This window comes from Drosophila mojavensis, unplaced genomic scaffold (assembly GCF_018153725.1).
Source record: "Drosophila mojavensis isolate 15081-1352.22 unplaced genomic scaffold, ASM1815372v1 contig_81, whole genome shotgun sequence".
NCBI lineage: Eukaryota > Metazoa > Arthropoda > Insecta > Diptera > Drosophilidae > Drosophila > Drosophila mojavensis.
The window spans coordinates 5363901-5379737 of record NW_025318907.1 but is presented as its reverse complement, the minus strand read 5'-3'; the positions used below and the strand labels follow the sequence as shown (position 1 = coordinate 5379737).

General features: G+C 40.6%; 2 protein-coding genes across 4 annotated transcripts in view; one reads left to right on the top strand and one right to left on the bottom strand.

Moving 5' to 3' along the window:
- The window catches only part of LOC6580799 (putative polypeptide N-acetylgalactosaminyltransferase 9), an 80723-nt gene that overhangs the window by 48134 nt on the left and 16752 nt on the right, over positions 1-15837 (top strand). The window lies entirely within an intron of this gene.
- LOC6580800 (imaginal disk growth factor 6) lies at positions 4279-6556 on the bottom strand. The gene is made up of 3 exons (XM_002006567.4): positions 6347-6556; positions 5080-5655; positions 4279-5012 (listed from the first exon to the last, which is right to left on the bottom strand). The coding sequence occupies exons 1-3, from the start codon at positions 6486-6488 to the stop codon at positions 4360-4362; spliced, it is 1371 nt and encodes a 456-aa protein (XP_002006603.4). The 5' UTR covers positions 6489-6556; the 3' UTR covers positions 4279-4359.

Below are 15837 nucleotides of genomic sequence, written 5' to 3'. Positions count from 1 at the left end.
TTATTTTACTATTTAATAGAGTTAGACACTCGAAAGGTCGTAAAACTGAGTTTTATTTATTTCAAAGAACAAAATTTGTGAAAATAATAAAATTCCAGAATCAATTCATATGGCAAATACGATCAACTTTTGCCTTGACTAAGCCCTCGATACATCCGAACCTTTTTATAGTATACCAAATATCCATTTAGCATCGTCTTACAAATAGAGTTTACAGAAAAAGCTGGTTAGTTCTCATATGCACCACTCGCATCACGTGCATATTTATTTGACAGATCAACTTGACCTATGCATTTCGTCTGAATGGCTTTCGTTCTGGAGTGAAACTTTATGTTGTGTGTGTAAAAAACTTGTTGATTTTTCAAGTTTGACCGACCAACGTTACAAAGCAAACACAAATGTTGGCAAAGTATCTATCGGGCTCTTCATAAAAAGCTACCTGGCAGTGTGTGCTAGCTGCCAACACCAACAGAGAGTGGGCCAAAAGATCCGCTTGGCCTGAACTCGCATAAATTTGAACTACCTGTTTATATACGCTCGACACCTGCAGCTGAGGCAGGTGCTGAAATTATGCGGGTGGTGTCACATATTTGGCGTGGATAAATGCGAATATGAAATGTGAATAGTTTGGCAAACACTCGAATGAAACTCTAGTAGTAAGCAAACACCACAAAACAGGCACACAAAGAGAACAGACACACACACACATACACACACACGCACACAGTGAAGTGCACAAAAGGCTAGTATCGTATTGCATTTGCAGTCAGCTGAAAGCTTTTACTTCACATTTTAATTAAACAATACGCATTCGCTCTTAATTACAACATTTGTCGTTTAATTGTGAGCAGCGGCATGTAAGCGATATTGCGTATACGACGCGTTAAACCAACAGAAATAATATGAGGAAATTGCAGGGCAGATACGCACGTAGAGTCGCGGTGTCAAAGGGCGCAATGAGAAGCCAAAAACTGTTAACAGCAAAAATGCTCAACGACTGCTGCAACTGTTGTTGCACTTGCAACGACGTCAACGTCGACTGCGGCGTAAATATCTGGCATAATTGTTTTTACAAGCGCCAAGGGAATTTATGAGAACATTGTTGCCGAAAATCCATGCCACATTTGTGGACAAACGGAGATGGGCCAAATGGAGATGGGGGTATGGGCTGCACACAGCTATTGTTGAGTTTGTTGTTGTTGTCACTACTGTTGCTGTTGCTGCTGTTGGTGTTGCTGCTGCTCCTGCTGCCACTTGCCGCCTGCAGCTGCACTTAGCAGCTAAATCAAGTAAAGCATTTCCTGAGCTCCACATTGGCAATTTGCCGGCTACGAAATGGGAATGAGCCATAAATGTTGCCTATGGCTGTGTGCGAGTGTGTATATATATATATATGTGTGTGTGTGTGTGTGTATAGACAATGATAATGGCTGCCAGAACTAGGCGAATAGAATCTATGTAGCACATAGAAAATACAAGAAAAATGCCACGCAGCTGCGACAAAATGCAATAAATGACAGTCGAAAAGTTTCCGCCACTGCCGTGACATAAATTGAAAAGCTCCGTTATACCCTGTATCCATCTAAGCCAGCGGGGCAATAAACCGGGTCAATTGCAGTTGGACAACCAGACTTAAGTTGTAGCTACGTCTAACTGATTTGGCATGCATAAGCATATGTAGTAATAGAAAACGATAAAACATCATAATTGATATTTTTAATGTAGATTATGGTCATTGAAATTTGATCGATAATTATCGTTTTTGTTACAAAAAGAATTTATTGTTTTATTAAGTTCTCTATAGGAAAGATTGTCGCGCTTCATTTAAGTTGTGTGCATTGCTTTTTAATAAAAATAATAAAAGTAATTAAACAGTAAAGAAATAAAATAAGGAACAACCCGCATATGGGTTGCTTATATGTAAGTTGCTATTTCTTGACTATGTATTATACTCAAAATTAATAAATATCATAAGACAGTTTGTCTGCTGGCTTATATCATACCACGTATATGAGTTTGTTTGTATGCTCCCAGTTTGACATATGTATATATTTTTGTATCGCATAAACAAATTATTGAAACTACTTATCGATAATCCATAAATGCGATAAATATCCAGATGCAGTCTTGATTTCAACATATAGTGTTTCATTTACAAATAAACATATATGAAACTTTATAGGGCAACGTCCAAGTCAAGCACTCGTGAACTGAAGTTTATTTTCAAAATACATAAAATACTCGCATGTACTTCTTACAGCTTGACAACCTGAGGAAGAAGAAGAAGCAGCAGCAGCAGCCACAACAAACAGCGGCGTAGATCCTTGCTGCTGGGCTACCTTCAGGCAGCTGTTGACAGTCTTAAAGCCCTGCTCTTAACTTTTGCTGTGTGTCCAAAAAGTTGCTCAACTTGTAACGACAGCAACAGCAGCACCAACAACAACAACAACAACAATAACCATCGCAAGGAGTATCAAAAATATACGATATATTCCTTAGCCTGGACTATTGCTTGCCTGATGTTTGTGTTTTAGAGTTTGTTGTTGTTTACGATCGATATATTTGAAAAGCTTACGAGTGAACGTGTGTTTGTGTGCGTGTGCATATATGCGTGTCTCTGTGTGTGTGCTGAGCTATCCAGACATGATTGTCGAGCAAGTTTCTCAGGCGGCAGCTGTCTGATTACACGTGAGCAGCGCTGCCAACGCAACCAACGCAGCCAGCGCTAACGGCTAATGGATTTGGCATTAAAGTTGGCAGCTGCCATCCGCTTGACTGCCCAGCGCAGAGTTCTCTCCCTCTCTCTTGCCTTCCTCTCTCCCGCTCAATCAGCAAAATTTTGGCAAAATGCTCAACTTTTAGCATCGAATCTGCGCTGCTTAAGTTTCTAGTCCTAGGGGGCATAAATCAGGCTCTGGGCAAATTGTGAGCTTCGCATTGAGATGACTTTAATGTCGGCTCGTAAATAATATTTAAACAATGCCGGTGCAAGATCTCCAGGCAAGCCCTTCCAGCAGCAGCCAACATTTTTTCCCCAGATTTCTATAACAATTTTATTGCTATTTTAGCCAGGTGGCGCGATTCGACACGCAGTTACCTGCCATCTGCCTGCCTCCTGCCATGCGTTGCCTCCTTATTTTACCTTTTTTATGTGGTTTGCCAACTTACCTTTTTCATGACTCGCTTGAAGGGGCTGCTCTCGTATGCATAAGGCAGATATTACAATCTTGCCCTAAAGCTTTGTTTTCATTGCAAGAATTTGTAAGTAAAAATTATATGTATTTAATTTCACTTTAACAATCTAACAAGTTTGCTACAAAATATTTAATTTCGCAGATTGAAATTGAGCTTCTCATTCAATTAGTTGAAAGCAGTTTTTCTACCCCCTTCACATTCCTTTGCTAATTTTTATTTGCCGTCTGCTCGTTTTGCTGAAGCATATTTCTGGGCGCAACAAATGGCCTACACAATTTTGTGAGTTGGGAAAATATGCAAAGGCTTTGCATTTTCCACTGCTGCAACAAAATTTGCCGCAGCAAATTTGCCGAAGCGCAAACTAACTAAAAATAATGGAAATTCTAGAACTGCTGCTGGAGCAGGAAACTAATCCGCTCGCGCTTGTTAGTTTATTGTTGCCCGAAATCCAGACAAATATACAAAAAAGAGCACACCAACATGAGCACACTCATACACATCTCAAATCTCAAATAACCCAAAGCTTAACCACACACACACATGCACACACACACAAATAACCAAACAAAACAACGAAATTTCATAAAAATTCCGGAAACGTAAACATGTGTTTGAGTCAGGTAGCGGCTAGTGGGTGGCTTTGTGTGTGTTCTGCACACAAATACTAATCCAATTATTTAGAAAAAAAAGTTAGGCATGAGCCAGCTTGGCGTATACGCAATAAAGCCTTGTACGCCATAGAGGGGCTATAGAATAGAGGCCATACAACTAAATACTTTATGCGAGGCGATAAACTAACATTGAGTTGGGAAATTAGAGCGACAGTAAGTTAGAGAGACAGAGAGAGAGAGAGAGTGAGGCAGAGATAGAGAGAGAGAGATGCCTCTCAAAATTCTTTTGCCTTTTAAAAACATAAACATTCTTCTTTGGCATTTTCTGAGAAAACCATGCAAATAAACAATGTGAGAGCCGACTGCGAGCGATATATAGGAAGCGAGAAGTTCAGGGAGAGAGAAGTGGAGTCTCTCTATTCGTACTCACATATCGCCAACTTCTTTAATCTGCTCAGCCAACAACTGCAAGTTCACATGACTTTCATCTTTAATGCGTCCTTTCAAAATTAAATTGTATGGTTACATGAGAAAAGTTAAGATTGGGCAAAGCCTAGTTAGCGAGACGGTACTTGACAGCCCTCAGTATGGGGTACTTGTCGTTGGTGCAGAGGCCACGGAAGTCGTCCAGGGACAAATCGTAGAGAGCCACTCCGCCCAAATTGTTGCTGCGCACATAGCCGGCCTTGTCGGCGGCGGTGTCCGGATCTTCGAAGCTCACCCAGATGCCGTTGTCGCCCTTCTTATCTGCAGGACGATAGGCATACGAGCCGAAACGCTTGGCGGGATCTGTGACCCGGGTGAGCGGCGCATTGGCGCCCTTGGAGTATGCGTTGTTCTGGTTGGGCAGCAGGGCGCAGGTCTCGGGCCAGCTGTAGATGCCGTGCTGCTGCGTGTGGGGGCCCACGGGCGCCTCGTCGACCACCTTGGAGACGGGCGGCAGGCCGGTGTCGCCCGAATCGTCAGTCATCTTCCAGGGCCGGCCATAGGTGGCCACGCCCACATTGATCTTGCTGGCGGGGCAACTGTGACGCAGCCAGAACTTAACCTGAGCATCCACATTGAACTCGGGATTGCGTTCGCTCAGCTCATAGATGGGCGCCGTGTAATCAGCTAGCTCTGGGTTACGCTGCGGGGTGTAGAAGTCGAAGGCGGCGAGGTTCACAAAGTCCAAATAGTTGATAACAGCGGGCACATCAAAGAACACTACAGAAATTCAAAATGCAAAGCGATTAAACTAGACTTTCTAGAAAGATCTCAGTGAAGAACCTACGCGAGGAGTTTACGTTGGGCAACACGGTCGTTGAGAGCAGCAGATTGTCCGGTCGGAGGGCGTTCTTCACGTCGCGCAGCAGCGCTGTGAACTGTTCCTTGTGCTCCTCGGAGCGCTCATCCACAATGAAGTCGCTGCTGAAGACCTTCTTGAAACTCTTCCAGACGCTGCCCAGGCCGCTGTGCACCTTCTTGGGCTTGTTCTTGGGGAACTGCCAGGCGATGTCGACGCCATCGAAGCCGTAGGTCTTTACCAGTGCGTAGATGGTGTTCACGAACCGAGCACGGCCTGTCGGATTCTCCAGCAGCTCCAAGTACTTGTTGGGCAAGTCCTTGGCATCGTCGCCCGTCTCAATGTCCTTGTCGCCGCCCACGCTGAGCAGAACCCGCAGATTGGGATACTTGCGCTTCAAGCGTGTCACGGTGCGGTAAAGGCCCTTGCCCAGATCCAAGTCCAGCTGCTGGTTGAGACTCACCGCCTTATGCGAGTCACGCTCAATGCCCGCGTAGCCGTAGATCAGATAATCGCAGAACTGTAAGGCGGGCTCCAGATCATCAATCACCAGTTTGCCCAGACCTGAATACAAAACAAAGCAAAGCAAAACAAACTTTGTTATGCACTGAACGAAATGAAAGGGCTATTTCTAAGCTAAGTTCGTAGATTGAAACTGAATAGTTGTTAGCGAACATTCGAGAAATGAAATTTGATATAAGCCTAGTTGAAGAAAACAATTTCTTATTTATGATACTCTGCGCTAATTATATTTACGTACAAAACAGATAATTAATGTAAGCGATAATCTAAAGCAAATGCAAATAAGATTATGTACACTTTAAAAATTAAATATTAAATTTTGTTTAGTCATAATTTCGAAATCCACTTTATATACAGTCACAATTTATAACTCAATTATTTTTGTATTCGTCTCTTTCACAAGTGCGACCTTTTTCACTCAGTGTATTCGCGGGGATTTATTAAATTGTTGCCTCTGCTCGTTATCGCCTCACGAGAAAAACAAACAAATAAACCTAATTTCCAAAACTCGCTGATAAGCCGCACTTTGTTTCCAAGCAGTTTGGCTTAACGCACAGATTTCATTTTGAGTTTCTGTTTCAGTTTCAGTTTCAGTTTCTGTTGCTCTTGCTTTATATATGTCACTTAAGTATTTATGCCCAATTATCAAGTGCCGCTCGGCTCTGCGAGTGTCTCTAGGGATTACGTAAGCACTTTGTCTAGCCCTCGCTCACTCTGCCCTGCCTGCACTCACCTTCCTTCACAAAACTCGACGAGTCATAGTAGCAGACCAGGTGTCGCTGTGGTCCCACCTGCTGCTGTCCCACCTTGCCGGCCCGCACGCTGGCCAGGCACAGGCAAAGACCTAGCACCAGAATTGCCAGAGCTCTCATCATGAATTCTCAAGAGCGAACTGAAGCCGTGTAGAGTAGTGTTTGCTGCTTGGCTGCCGAATTGAAACTGAAACTTGTGCCGATCGGAGCGACGATCAAAGCTATGAAGGTTGTTGTTGTTATTGTTGCTGTTGTTGCTGATGTTCGACTGAGTCAATATATAAAGTGGCTGCGTACGGCGATCGTCAATAAAAAGCTCAGCTCGTCAAAGTAAATACAGTGAGCGCTTGCTTGAACGGAATCTGTATTTAATCTGTATTTACATATTTATAGCATTTGATTTAGCATCTTAAATGAGCCAGCGTTCGCCTAACTAATTTATGTACACACTAAAGTTTTTGATAAATTAAAGTTGAAGACTTAAACAAGAATTTCATAGTTATGTTAGCATATTTATTTTTGATTGTCAGTTAAGGCTAGCTGGAGAGGTCGCTTTGACTATGTGCGTATTCATGCGAAAACACTAATCTAATTATTTGGAAAAAAAAAAAAAAAAAATAACAGAAGCATATGCCACCGTGGCATTACATAGTGAAATGGAATCGCACATACGCCACGTTGGCCAGTCCCTAAACTAAACAGCGAAGCGAGGCACAAACAAAATGCAAACGCACAGAGAAAGAAACAGAGAGAGTGAGAGAAAAGACGCTTATAGAGAGCAAGAGAGACAGAGACAGAGAGACGGCCAAGTAGCAGCACTTTGTGTTTATACGCCCAAAGTGCTGTTGATACGCCAAGCCGCCCATTTCACGAGTCTGCTCCATAGTGGAGCAGTGCAAAGGGGAAGCAAAGGTAAAGTTTACCTATAAAAATTGTTTTGGCTGTCGTCGTCTCTTATCCTTATGTGCATGTGTAATGGGCCTGTGTGGATAGGTAAATGGTTTCTAATACCCTACACACACACACACACGCATACACAGATGGAGCACACACACACACTCACGCAGTGCACGTTTCATTTCATTTCTTGCGCTTTAGGTTTATGCTATTCTGATTGCCTATGCGTGCGTTTTGAGAGCCTTTTTCCATTTTTACTTTCACGTTTACGTTTACGTTGTTGTTGTGCTTGTTGTTGTTGTCATTTTTGTTGATGTTGTTGTTGTGAAATCGTGCATAACATGAAGCTAGAGCATTTTTGCCTCGTTGCGTCGAGTGGTTTCTGAGCTCTGTAATACGCTGCGTATGCGAAATTTTCTGCCTTGCGCCCCAATGACAAATGTTGAGCAGTCAATTTACAAAGCATCCTGACTGAGAGTGTATTTGTTCTGTGTGTCTGTATGTGTGCGTGTGTGCGAATGTGCGAATGTGACTTGGGCGTGGCGCCGCTTTAATATTAAAGTCGATTACGCATTTATGTCAAAGTCAATGGGATTCCGCATCCATCAGCGCGCAAGGCACAGCACCCAATGCCATCTGTAAAGCCAATAATTTGATTATTAAACTACGCACACTCAGTCAAACCGAGAGAAATGCTTTTATGTAAATTGTTTCTTATTTAACACTTTTCTGATTTCTTTTGCATTTCCTTAGCATTTATTGAAGTTGTTATGCCAATTGTTATTATCCAACTTTTTGGCACCTTATCGCACAGACTGCTCTTTTAATTTTCTACGTTCCTTGTGCTCTCTTCTTCTGTTTACAGTTGCACGCAGTGCACACTGAAAACTTTTCCATCATTGCCAGCTGCCGAAGCTTGGGCAATAAATCTGAGCTGAATTTGGAGCATGTTTTTTCGACACAATAGTTTTCACTCTAGCAATACATACATACATATATATATATATGTGTGTATATGTATTTACTTTGGGTCTAAAATCCCATTTAAATGCTGATTTCTTTCTCTCCAGTTTCGCATTTAGTGCCGGGCCTAATCCTAAAAGGATTTTGTTATCAGACAGCGTCGCTGAAGCAATTCTTTAAATACTCTTGGGGAGCGTATTTCGGGGTATGACGGTTTGTGTTTGGAGGAGAAGTGTGTTTATAAATTTTGGCAGGAAAATTCAGATGTAGACAAATATTCTTATATGTGTGCAGCAATTGATTCCTTTTTAATCACTACTTATTTAAATTCCAATTTACTTTTCATGCATAGCCCCCATAAGAGGGCTGTTTGTGACTTGGGCTCCCTTTTAGTCTGCTACATGTAGACTAAATGGTACCCAAATATTATCCTTTTTCGTTCCTTTCACTATTCTAATTTCTATTTGGAAATTTCATGCCTTGATGTGCAGCTTGACCTGTCGTACAGTTAAGTTCTCCCCGCCGATGCAGCTCAAATGGTATTCGGTTTTCCACATGTTCAGCACCGAAAGTGTTTTACATAATCGTTATTCGATCCACTTTCGCTCACTATTTCTCTCTCTCTCTCTCTTTGTCTGCCTTCTGTCAGCTCTCGATTATGTTTCATATTTCATTCGGCTGGGCCATCAGTTTCATTTATTTACTCTTAGCGTTTGCCCTCTCTGATCTCTACATAGCCCCGGACACATGTGATGGCTGTTTAGGTATGCATAGGCATGTCTACTATGTGTGGGTGTGTGAGAGAGAGATGGCTAGAGTTTAAAGCTAGCTCTCTGCCCTTATCTCCTACGCCGGAAGGTAAAATAAAACTCGCTCCAGAGTCAGTTGTCAGTTTCCGATGTATTTACATAAAATGTTTGTCGATTGTCGATTTCTGTGAAGAGAACCGACACTTCCTACGCTCCAATTTTTATTTTTGCTTGTTTATTATTTGCTTCTGTTGATTGTTGTTTGGTTTTTATTTGTGTGTCACGCTGAAAATTTGCATCTGGGAATAAAATTTGCTTTTCTATTTGCTACACTCATTGCAAAGCATTTTGTTTGCTGTTTTTGTGTCTGGCAATTATAACCTATTTATGGCGTATCTCGTTTCATAGCAAAATTAAAGGCAATTCGCGGGCGTGGCGCGGCGCGTGGGCGGCTAATTGAAAGTGCGACTGGCTGGCACTCTGAGCATTTGCATAAATGAAAACTGCAAACATTTGGCATGAGTTAAATGCTCTTCGTGTCTGCGACCCACAATGAATCTATGCTCCAGCCAGCGTAGATTTATACTCAAAGTGAAGCCAAGCAAGACGGTAGGGTACGACTAGGAGGTACCCGCACCGCTCTGCTACTAGAAGCTGTCAAGCTGACTTACATATTGTTATATTACGAAGAGGCAGGGCTAAAGGGAGATTATCTCTAACCTGCCCATAATTTATATCTGTTTACCAAATATATCGATAGATCTGAAGCTGCTTCGATTACAAAATGTTGACTAAACATAAATATTCTCTGCTATCGCACCTTTAATGACCGTTCCGCTTGTTGCCCTAATAAGCAATAATTATCCCTTACATAGCTTCAGCTTCCTTTAGCCTTTTATCTCAGCCAACAGCCATTAGACCTCCTCGTTCAACCATTTCCAATGAGCGTGCCATGGCCTAAACTGCCTAACGGCAATCGCAGCAGCTGAAATTGAATTTAGTTTGGAAATTGGGAAACCCAAAACGTAACCCAATGCTAGCGGCAGAAAAAAACCCCTAAAGCCTCCTTTGGCCCACAAATCCAAATCGCTCAGCTTTTGGCTTTAGAACTTTTTTTCAACTGCCTTTTTTTGTTTTAATTAATACCAGGCCAGCTTTGGGTCTGGCGCTACAAACCCTTTTGCCTAACCTTTCTTTTTTTTTTTTGATCTTGTGGGATTTTGTGTTTTTATTTTTATTTCGCAAATTAATTTGGCTCAAGTAGAGCGCAGCGGACAGTGTTATTACTTACACATTTCCTGGAAATTACATGCAGTTTAACTTTTAATTGAAATGTTGTAACAAGCGGGCGGTGAGCAGACCAAAAAAAAAAAAAAGGAAAAAACAAAAAGTAGCTGCCCTGGCATAAAGCTTAGCCTTTTTCCCTCTCAGCTTATATCCCTTACTATATAAATATATATGTGTATATGTATATATGTGTATATATATATATATATATATATATACACGTTATGTATACATTTTCCGGGCTTTGTTTAATTAAACGTGCAACCAAACACTGAAAATCTGTGGCGATATTTTACACTCGCCTGAAAGTCTGCTGCACATTTGTTTGGAATGTGGCACAAGTGGCACCGAGTGTGGAGCATGAAGCACGGGGCGTGGAGCACGGAGCACGGAGCACGGAACACGTTGCACGGTGCGCGCTGCCACGCTGCTGAGGGCCTTTGTGGCGCTTGTGGTGTGGCCCGTTAATAATGGCAAAATTATGTTATTCCAAATTATAAAATGGCCGCCAATTTAATGCGCTTAACTGGCACTTGACGCGGCGCCCACTGAGATGGTCACGTGATGCGATAGTCACATGATGATGCGATAGGCATGCATCGTTTGTATTTAGAGTGAGATTTTCTTAGGAATATGAAATATTTTTAAATATGAGTTTCTATATTTTAAAATATTATTATAGAAAATATATACTATAAAAATAAATTGATTAATAAATAACAAATTTTCGAAATATTTTCCATTTTTATATTCTTAAAGTACAGTATGTATCATATTTAATAAAACTCATATAAATAATTAACTAGAAAGCAAGCGGTTAATCACAGCATTTGAATAAATTTCAAAAGGGAAATTTATACATTATTTATATGCATATTATTATATCATAGTTGAGTGCGCAAAATAGATACAGAATTAATAATTTATATCTCGAGCCTTGTATTTACTTGCAAATCCATTATGTAAATAAAGTTTAAGACTTTTCAATTGAACTTTATTTATAATTTACAATATATGAAATATTAATTTGCATTTTCCACATATTATCTTCAGAATGTTTATTTATTCCATTTGTTCTCTTTACACAATAACTGTGCACTACATATTTCCTTTTATTGCGCATTGCAATTAATTAAAGGAATATACATATTTCATTAATAGTAATTATATGTAATATTCAATATAAAAACATTTGCAATTATTTCTCAAGATATTTGTTGAACAAAATATCATATGAATATGCAGTAATTTAATATTAAATATAATTGACAAGACATTGACACGGATTATTGGCAAATGTAATTAAAATACACAAACATAACATATATGAAGTGCCAGGCCCTAAATTCTAAATTGAACATCAATATTATTGAAGTTCTGCCTGGCCGGAGGCTATTCGAAATTTGTGTAGGTCCTATATGGAGAGCGAGAACTGGAGCTAGAGGCAGGACTCAGTCTCTCATAACTTTGCATATTAAGCCGTGCAGTGGAGGTACTCGCAAATATTGTTGGCAGCTCGCAGCAATTGTTTTTCGGCTCGTTACTGCTGCTGTTGCTGCTGTTATTATTACGGGTGCTGAAGTACCGAAAACCGCAGTAAGTGGTGGTTGGCTGGTGGGCTGGTTGGCGGATTTGGTGGTTGGGTGGCTGGGTGGGTAGGCAGGTGGGGCGTACAATAACAAGATCACGCTGCAATCCCAATAACGCTCGCAAGTGTATTAATTTGCACCCAGGCAAAGAGCCCGAAACGAGCCTGTGAACAGGCATTTTCTTTGTGTGTGTGCGAGAGAGAGCTAAAGAGAGAGAGAGGGTAGTCGTATTTTCGTCGTTGCATGTTCGCATGAAAAGCGTGGCTAACGACCATTTTCACTGCTGATGCTGGACGGCAGCTGGACGCAACAGTAGGCGCTGTGGGCGTGTCCAAGCCATTGCCCCAATGTGATTTGTGTGCTGGAACATTTTTTGCAGCTGCATCAACAGCAACAGCAGCAGCAGCAGCAACATATGCAAATCACTCACTCAAGCGAGAAGAAGGGTAGACAAATACTAGCCCCACACACATACACACACACACGCTCACACATATCAGACTGGCAGTGTTTTTGGCTGTGTATGAAAGTCTGCTTACGTGGCGCATGATTTATTAAAAAGCGCTCGTAAAAATGCACAACACACTCGAAGAGAAGCAAAAAGGGAACTAGAAAAAAAAAAAGAAAACATTTAAGTGTGGTGGATGCGTGACTATCAAATACCCGAACTACTTGCCACATGCCACATGTACAATGTGCTCCGAGCAAAGCGAAACTATCTTAAATATTTAAATTTAATTTTTTCACTCGAAGTACTTTGGCCAGAAGCTTGTGCTAAGAGATAAATGGGCAGATAAATGTACATGTGTGCTTAAAGTTAGGCTGATGAAGTGAGAGAGAGAGAAACAGTCAGATGGCCAGCTGGATATTTGAATAGATGAATGTAGATCCATATATGGATCTGAGCATAAGAATGCTTTTTGATAGATTCCCAAACCCGAATGCCAATCATTGTTCACTTCACGCCATGCTACTTTCCTTATGTTATATTAGGCATGCAGCAGCTCTCAAGAAACTTTTGTCTAGACCATTAGTATGCTGATCTGTGTATATTTCAACTCCAGTAAGCACATCTCTGGTCTGTCTGAAATGGTTTGGTGCGGGTATAAACTACGACAAACCTGATAGTGTATGTACATATATCACTAAAAGTGTGTGTGTGTATGTGTGTGTATGTGTGTGCTCAGCAAAAATGCATGAGAAAATTCTATGGAAATAAGCAACACCAACAGCAGCAGCAGCAGCAACAGCAACAGCAACAGCAGCAACAGCACAAGCAACAGCAACAGCAGCAACTACTAAAAGTAGATATGAAATTTTTAAAGTCTCGTTATTCTTTCTGCGTCGCTTGCACTTCAAACAAACACATTTTGATGTTCAGCCTGAATGCCAGTGGCCGCCCAGCCCCGGCTGCTCCAGCGACTGCTGCTTAGGCAAAGGGGGCATGGCCAGGGCGGCAAGTGGCCCCACTTTGCGAGCCCATCCATCAACTGCCAGCAGTTGGTTCATTTTTAAGCAATTTTCGCAACCGATATTTCGTGCATGGCAGACAACATTGTGGCGCTAACCCACAGCTCCATCTGCAGCCCCTTTATCACCCCAGCAGCCATGACATGCAGATAGATGACTATATATATATAGCTATAGCTTTGGCATTTTTGCATGGCAAAGCAGCTCAAAGTTGGCCGGCGCCTCTCTACTTCACCCACGACATTAGCCCCTGCATCATCATCATCATCAGCAGCTGCATTACCATCCCCATCATCATCATCATCATCATCATCAGCATCAGCATCAACGTTAGCCGTCTCTCTTCAGTCAGTCTCCTGGCTTCCAAAAAGTGGAGCAAATGTTTGAGTTGCCTGCACCTCAACGCTTCAGCCTGCAGGTTGTCTTTATTAATTGGGCAGCAAATGCATATTTCGAATAGGTCGGCCTCAGCTTGATTCCAATCTTGAGCCCTTGGATTTTTGTGCATTACGTGTAGACTTACTTTTAAAGTAGCTGAGAATTGAGTTGCAATCAATTAAATTGAATTGAGTTCAAATAGAGTTTGGTAGTGTTTATAGATAGATGCATAACTTTACACATATATGTATTTGTATATATAGAATAATTTTTTCTACTATTATATTCATTTTGATTTTTTTCTTAGCTATGGTACTGTTTATTATGATTATATTAATTTAGGTTATTTATTTTAATTTTTTTAACGAAATTAAATTGTGATAAATATTAATTTAGTATTCAAATGTTATTAATAACATTTGATTATTTTTTATTTTTAATATCATAGGCTAGGAAAATTTCACATACATATAAGCAATAAAATTGATTTAGAATTTCCGAGTTAATGAATTTTGATGAATGATGATGATTATTTTATAGCTGCAGAATAAATACATTTGTAGAATCATATTTTGTTTAAATAAATACATTTACAGGATTAGGAAAATGGATTTCCAGGACTACACATAAATCTGCCGCTATTTAATAAAATAACATAAAATAGCGTTAGCTATATAAAATAAATGGCTACGTAGATGTGATAGTTCCAATAATTTGGAATACTAGAAATAAAAACAGTAAAAAAAATCAACTATAAAAAAATAAAATAAAAAAATAAAAAAATATTTTATATGTATATATGTATATATATATACAATATTTTATTTATATATATATATATATATATATATATATATATATATATATATATATATATATTAATGCGACTGAACACGAATTGTTGTGGAAAAGAAAATTATTAATAAGCTCAATATCAATATATAAATTAATAACGATAAAATATATATTTAATAATATATATTATGTTAAAGATTCATTTTAAAATATTTCGAAAAAATATTGAGTTTGTCATTGAGCTTGTCTAACATTTAGAACTCAGTCAAACCACTATTAATATTACTGCAGGTATCTATATATAGTATATATACCTACTTATATATACACTATATATATATAATGTACAAATTTCTCCAATTAGCAGAGGCTAATGCGGAATTAAAGCTCGGAAATTGGGCATCAGTTGAGCCAAGTTCGGGCAAACTTCTAAAGTCCTCGTCTATTTCAGTAATGCCCCTTATCGATTCGGGCGAAACTTGCGTAATTAATGTGCTGCTTATGGCCTGGTTCAATGATGCTCACTTATCATCATGTGCGCCATAAACTAGTAATAGTCACGTACTTAAAGGCAGTTTCCGTAACTCTTCACTGCGTTTGGTGGCCCCCTCTCCCCTCTCCGCCCACCCGCTCGCTGCGGCTATTCCCATCGCATGCAAATTTAGTGCGCGCTGCGCATAATCAAAAACTTCATTTTCAGCAATTTTGCAGAAGATGTGGCTGAGTGGGTCCAGAATTTACGAATTGTTAGACCGACCCACAGATGGACGATGTTTCATGCACACGTGCGCAGAGGCGTCGCCTCCCCCTGCCCCCTCTCAGTGAATTGTAATTATATTACTTAAAGCGTGAGCTCCAACTGCTGTTTTACTTTAACTTTGAATAACTGCGCGGCAAATTAAATAAGCGACTTGACACGACCCTGCTCATTTCCGGTCTGGGGCAGCTCGCTCCGCACTTCCGCCCTGCGGCACGTGATGTTGTCGCCATTTTTGACGACGTTATTTAGTATTTGCTGTCCCAGGCAGACGTCGGTCGAGAGCGTCTTGCTTTTAATTTTCATAAATTTTACTACATGTACTCTCTCTCTCTCTCTCACTCTTTCTCTCTCTCTCTCTCTCTCTCTCTCCCCACTCTTTCTCTCTCTCTCTCTCTCTCCATTCGATTGTCCGTCTCTGTTTGTTTCTGCAAGTTTTGTGTGTTTTGGCGTTTTGCACGTGCGCGCATTTTACTGCTTAATACGCAGCGTTGCACTTTACTTTTATTGCATTTTCAGGACGCGCTGCGTGTAAAAACGAACAAAGTTTTCCACGCGCTCGAATCTCTGCTGCGTTTTATGGGCTT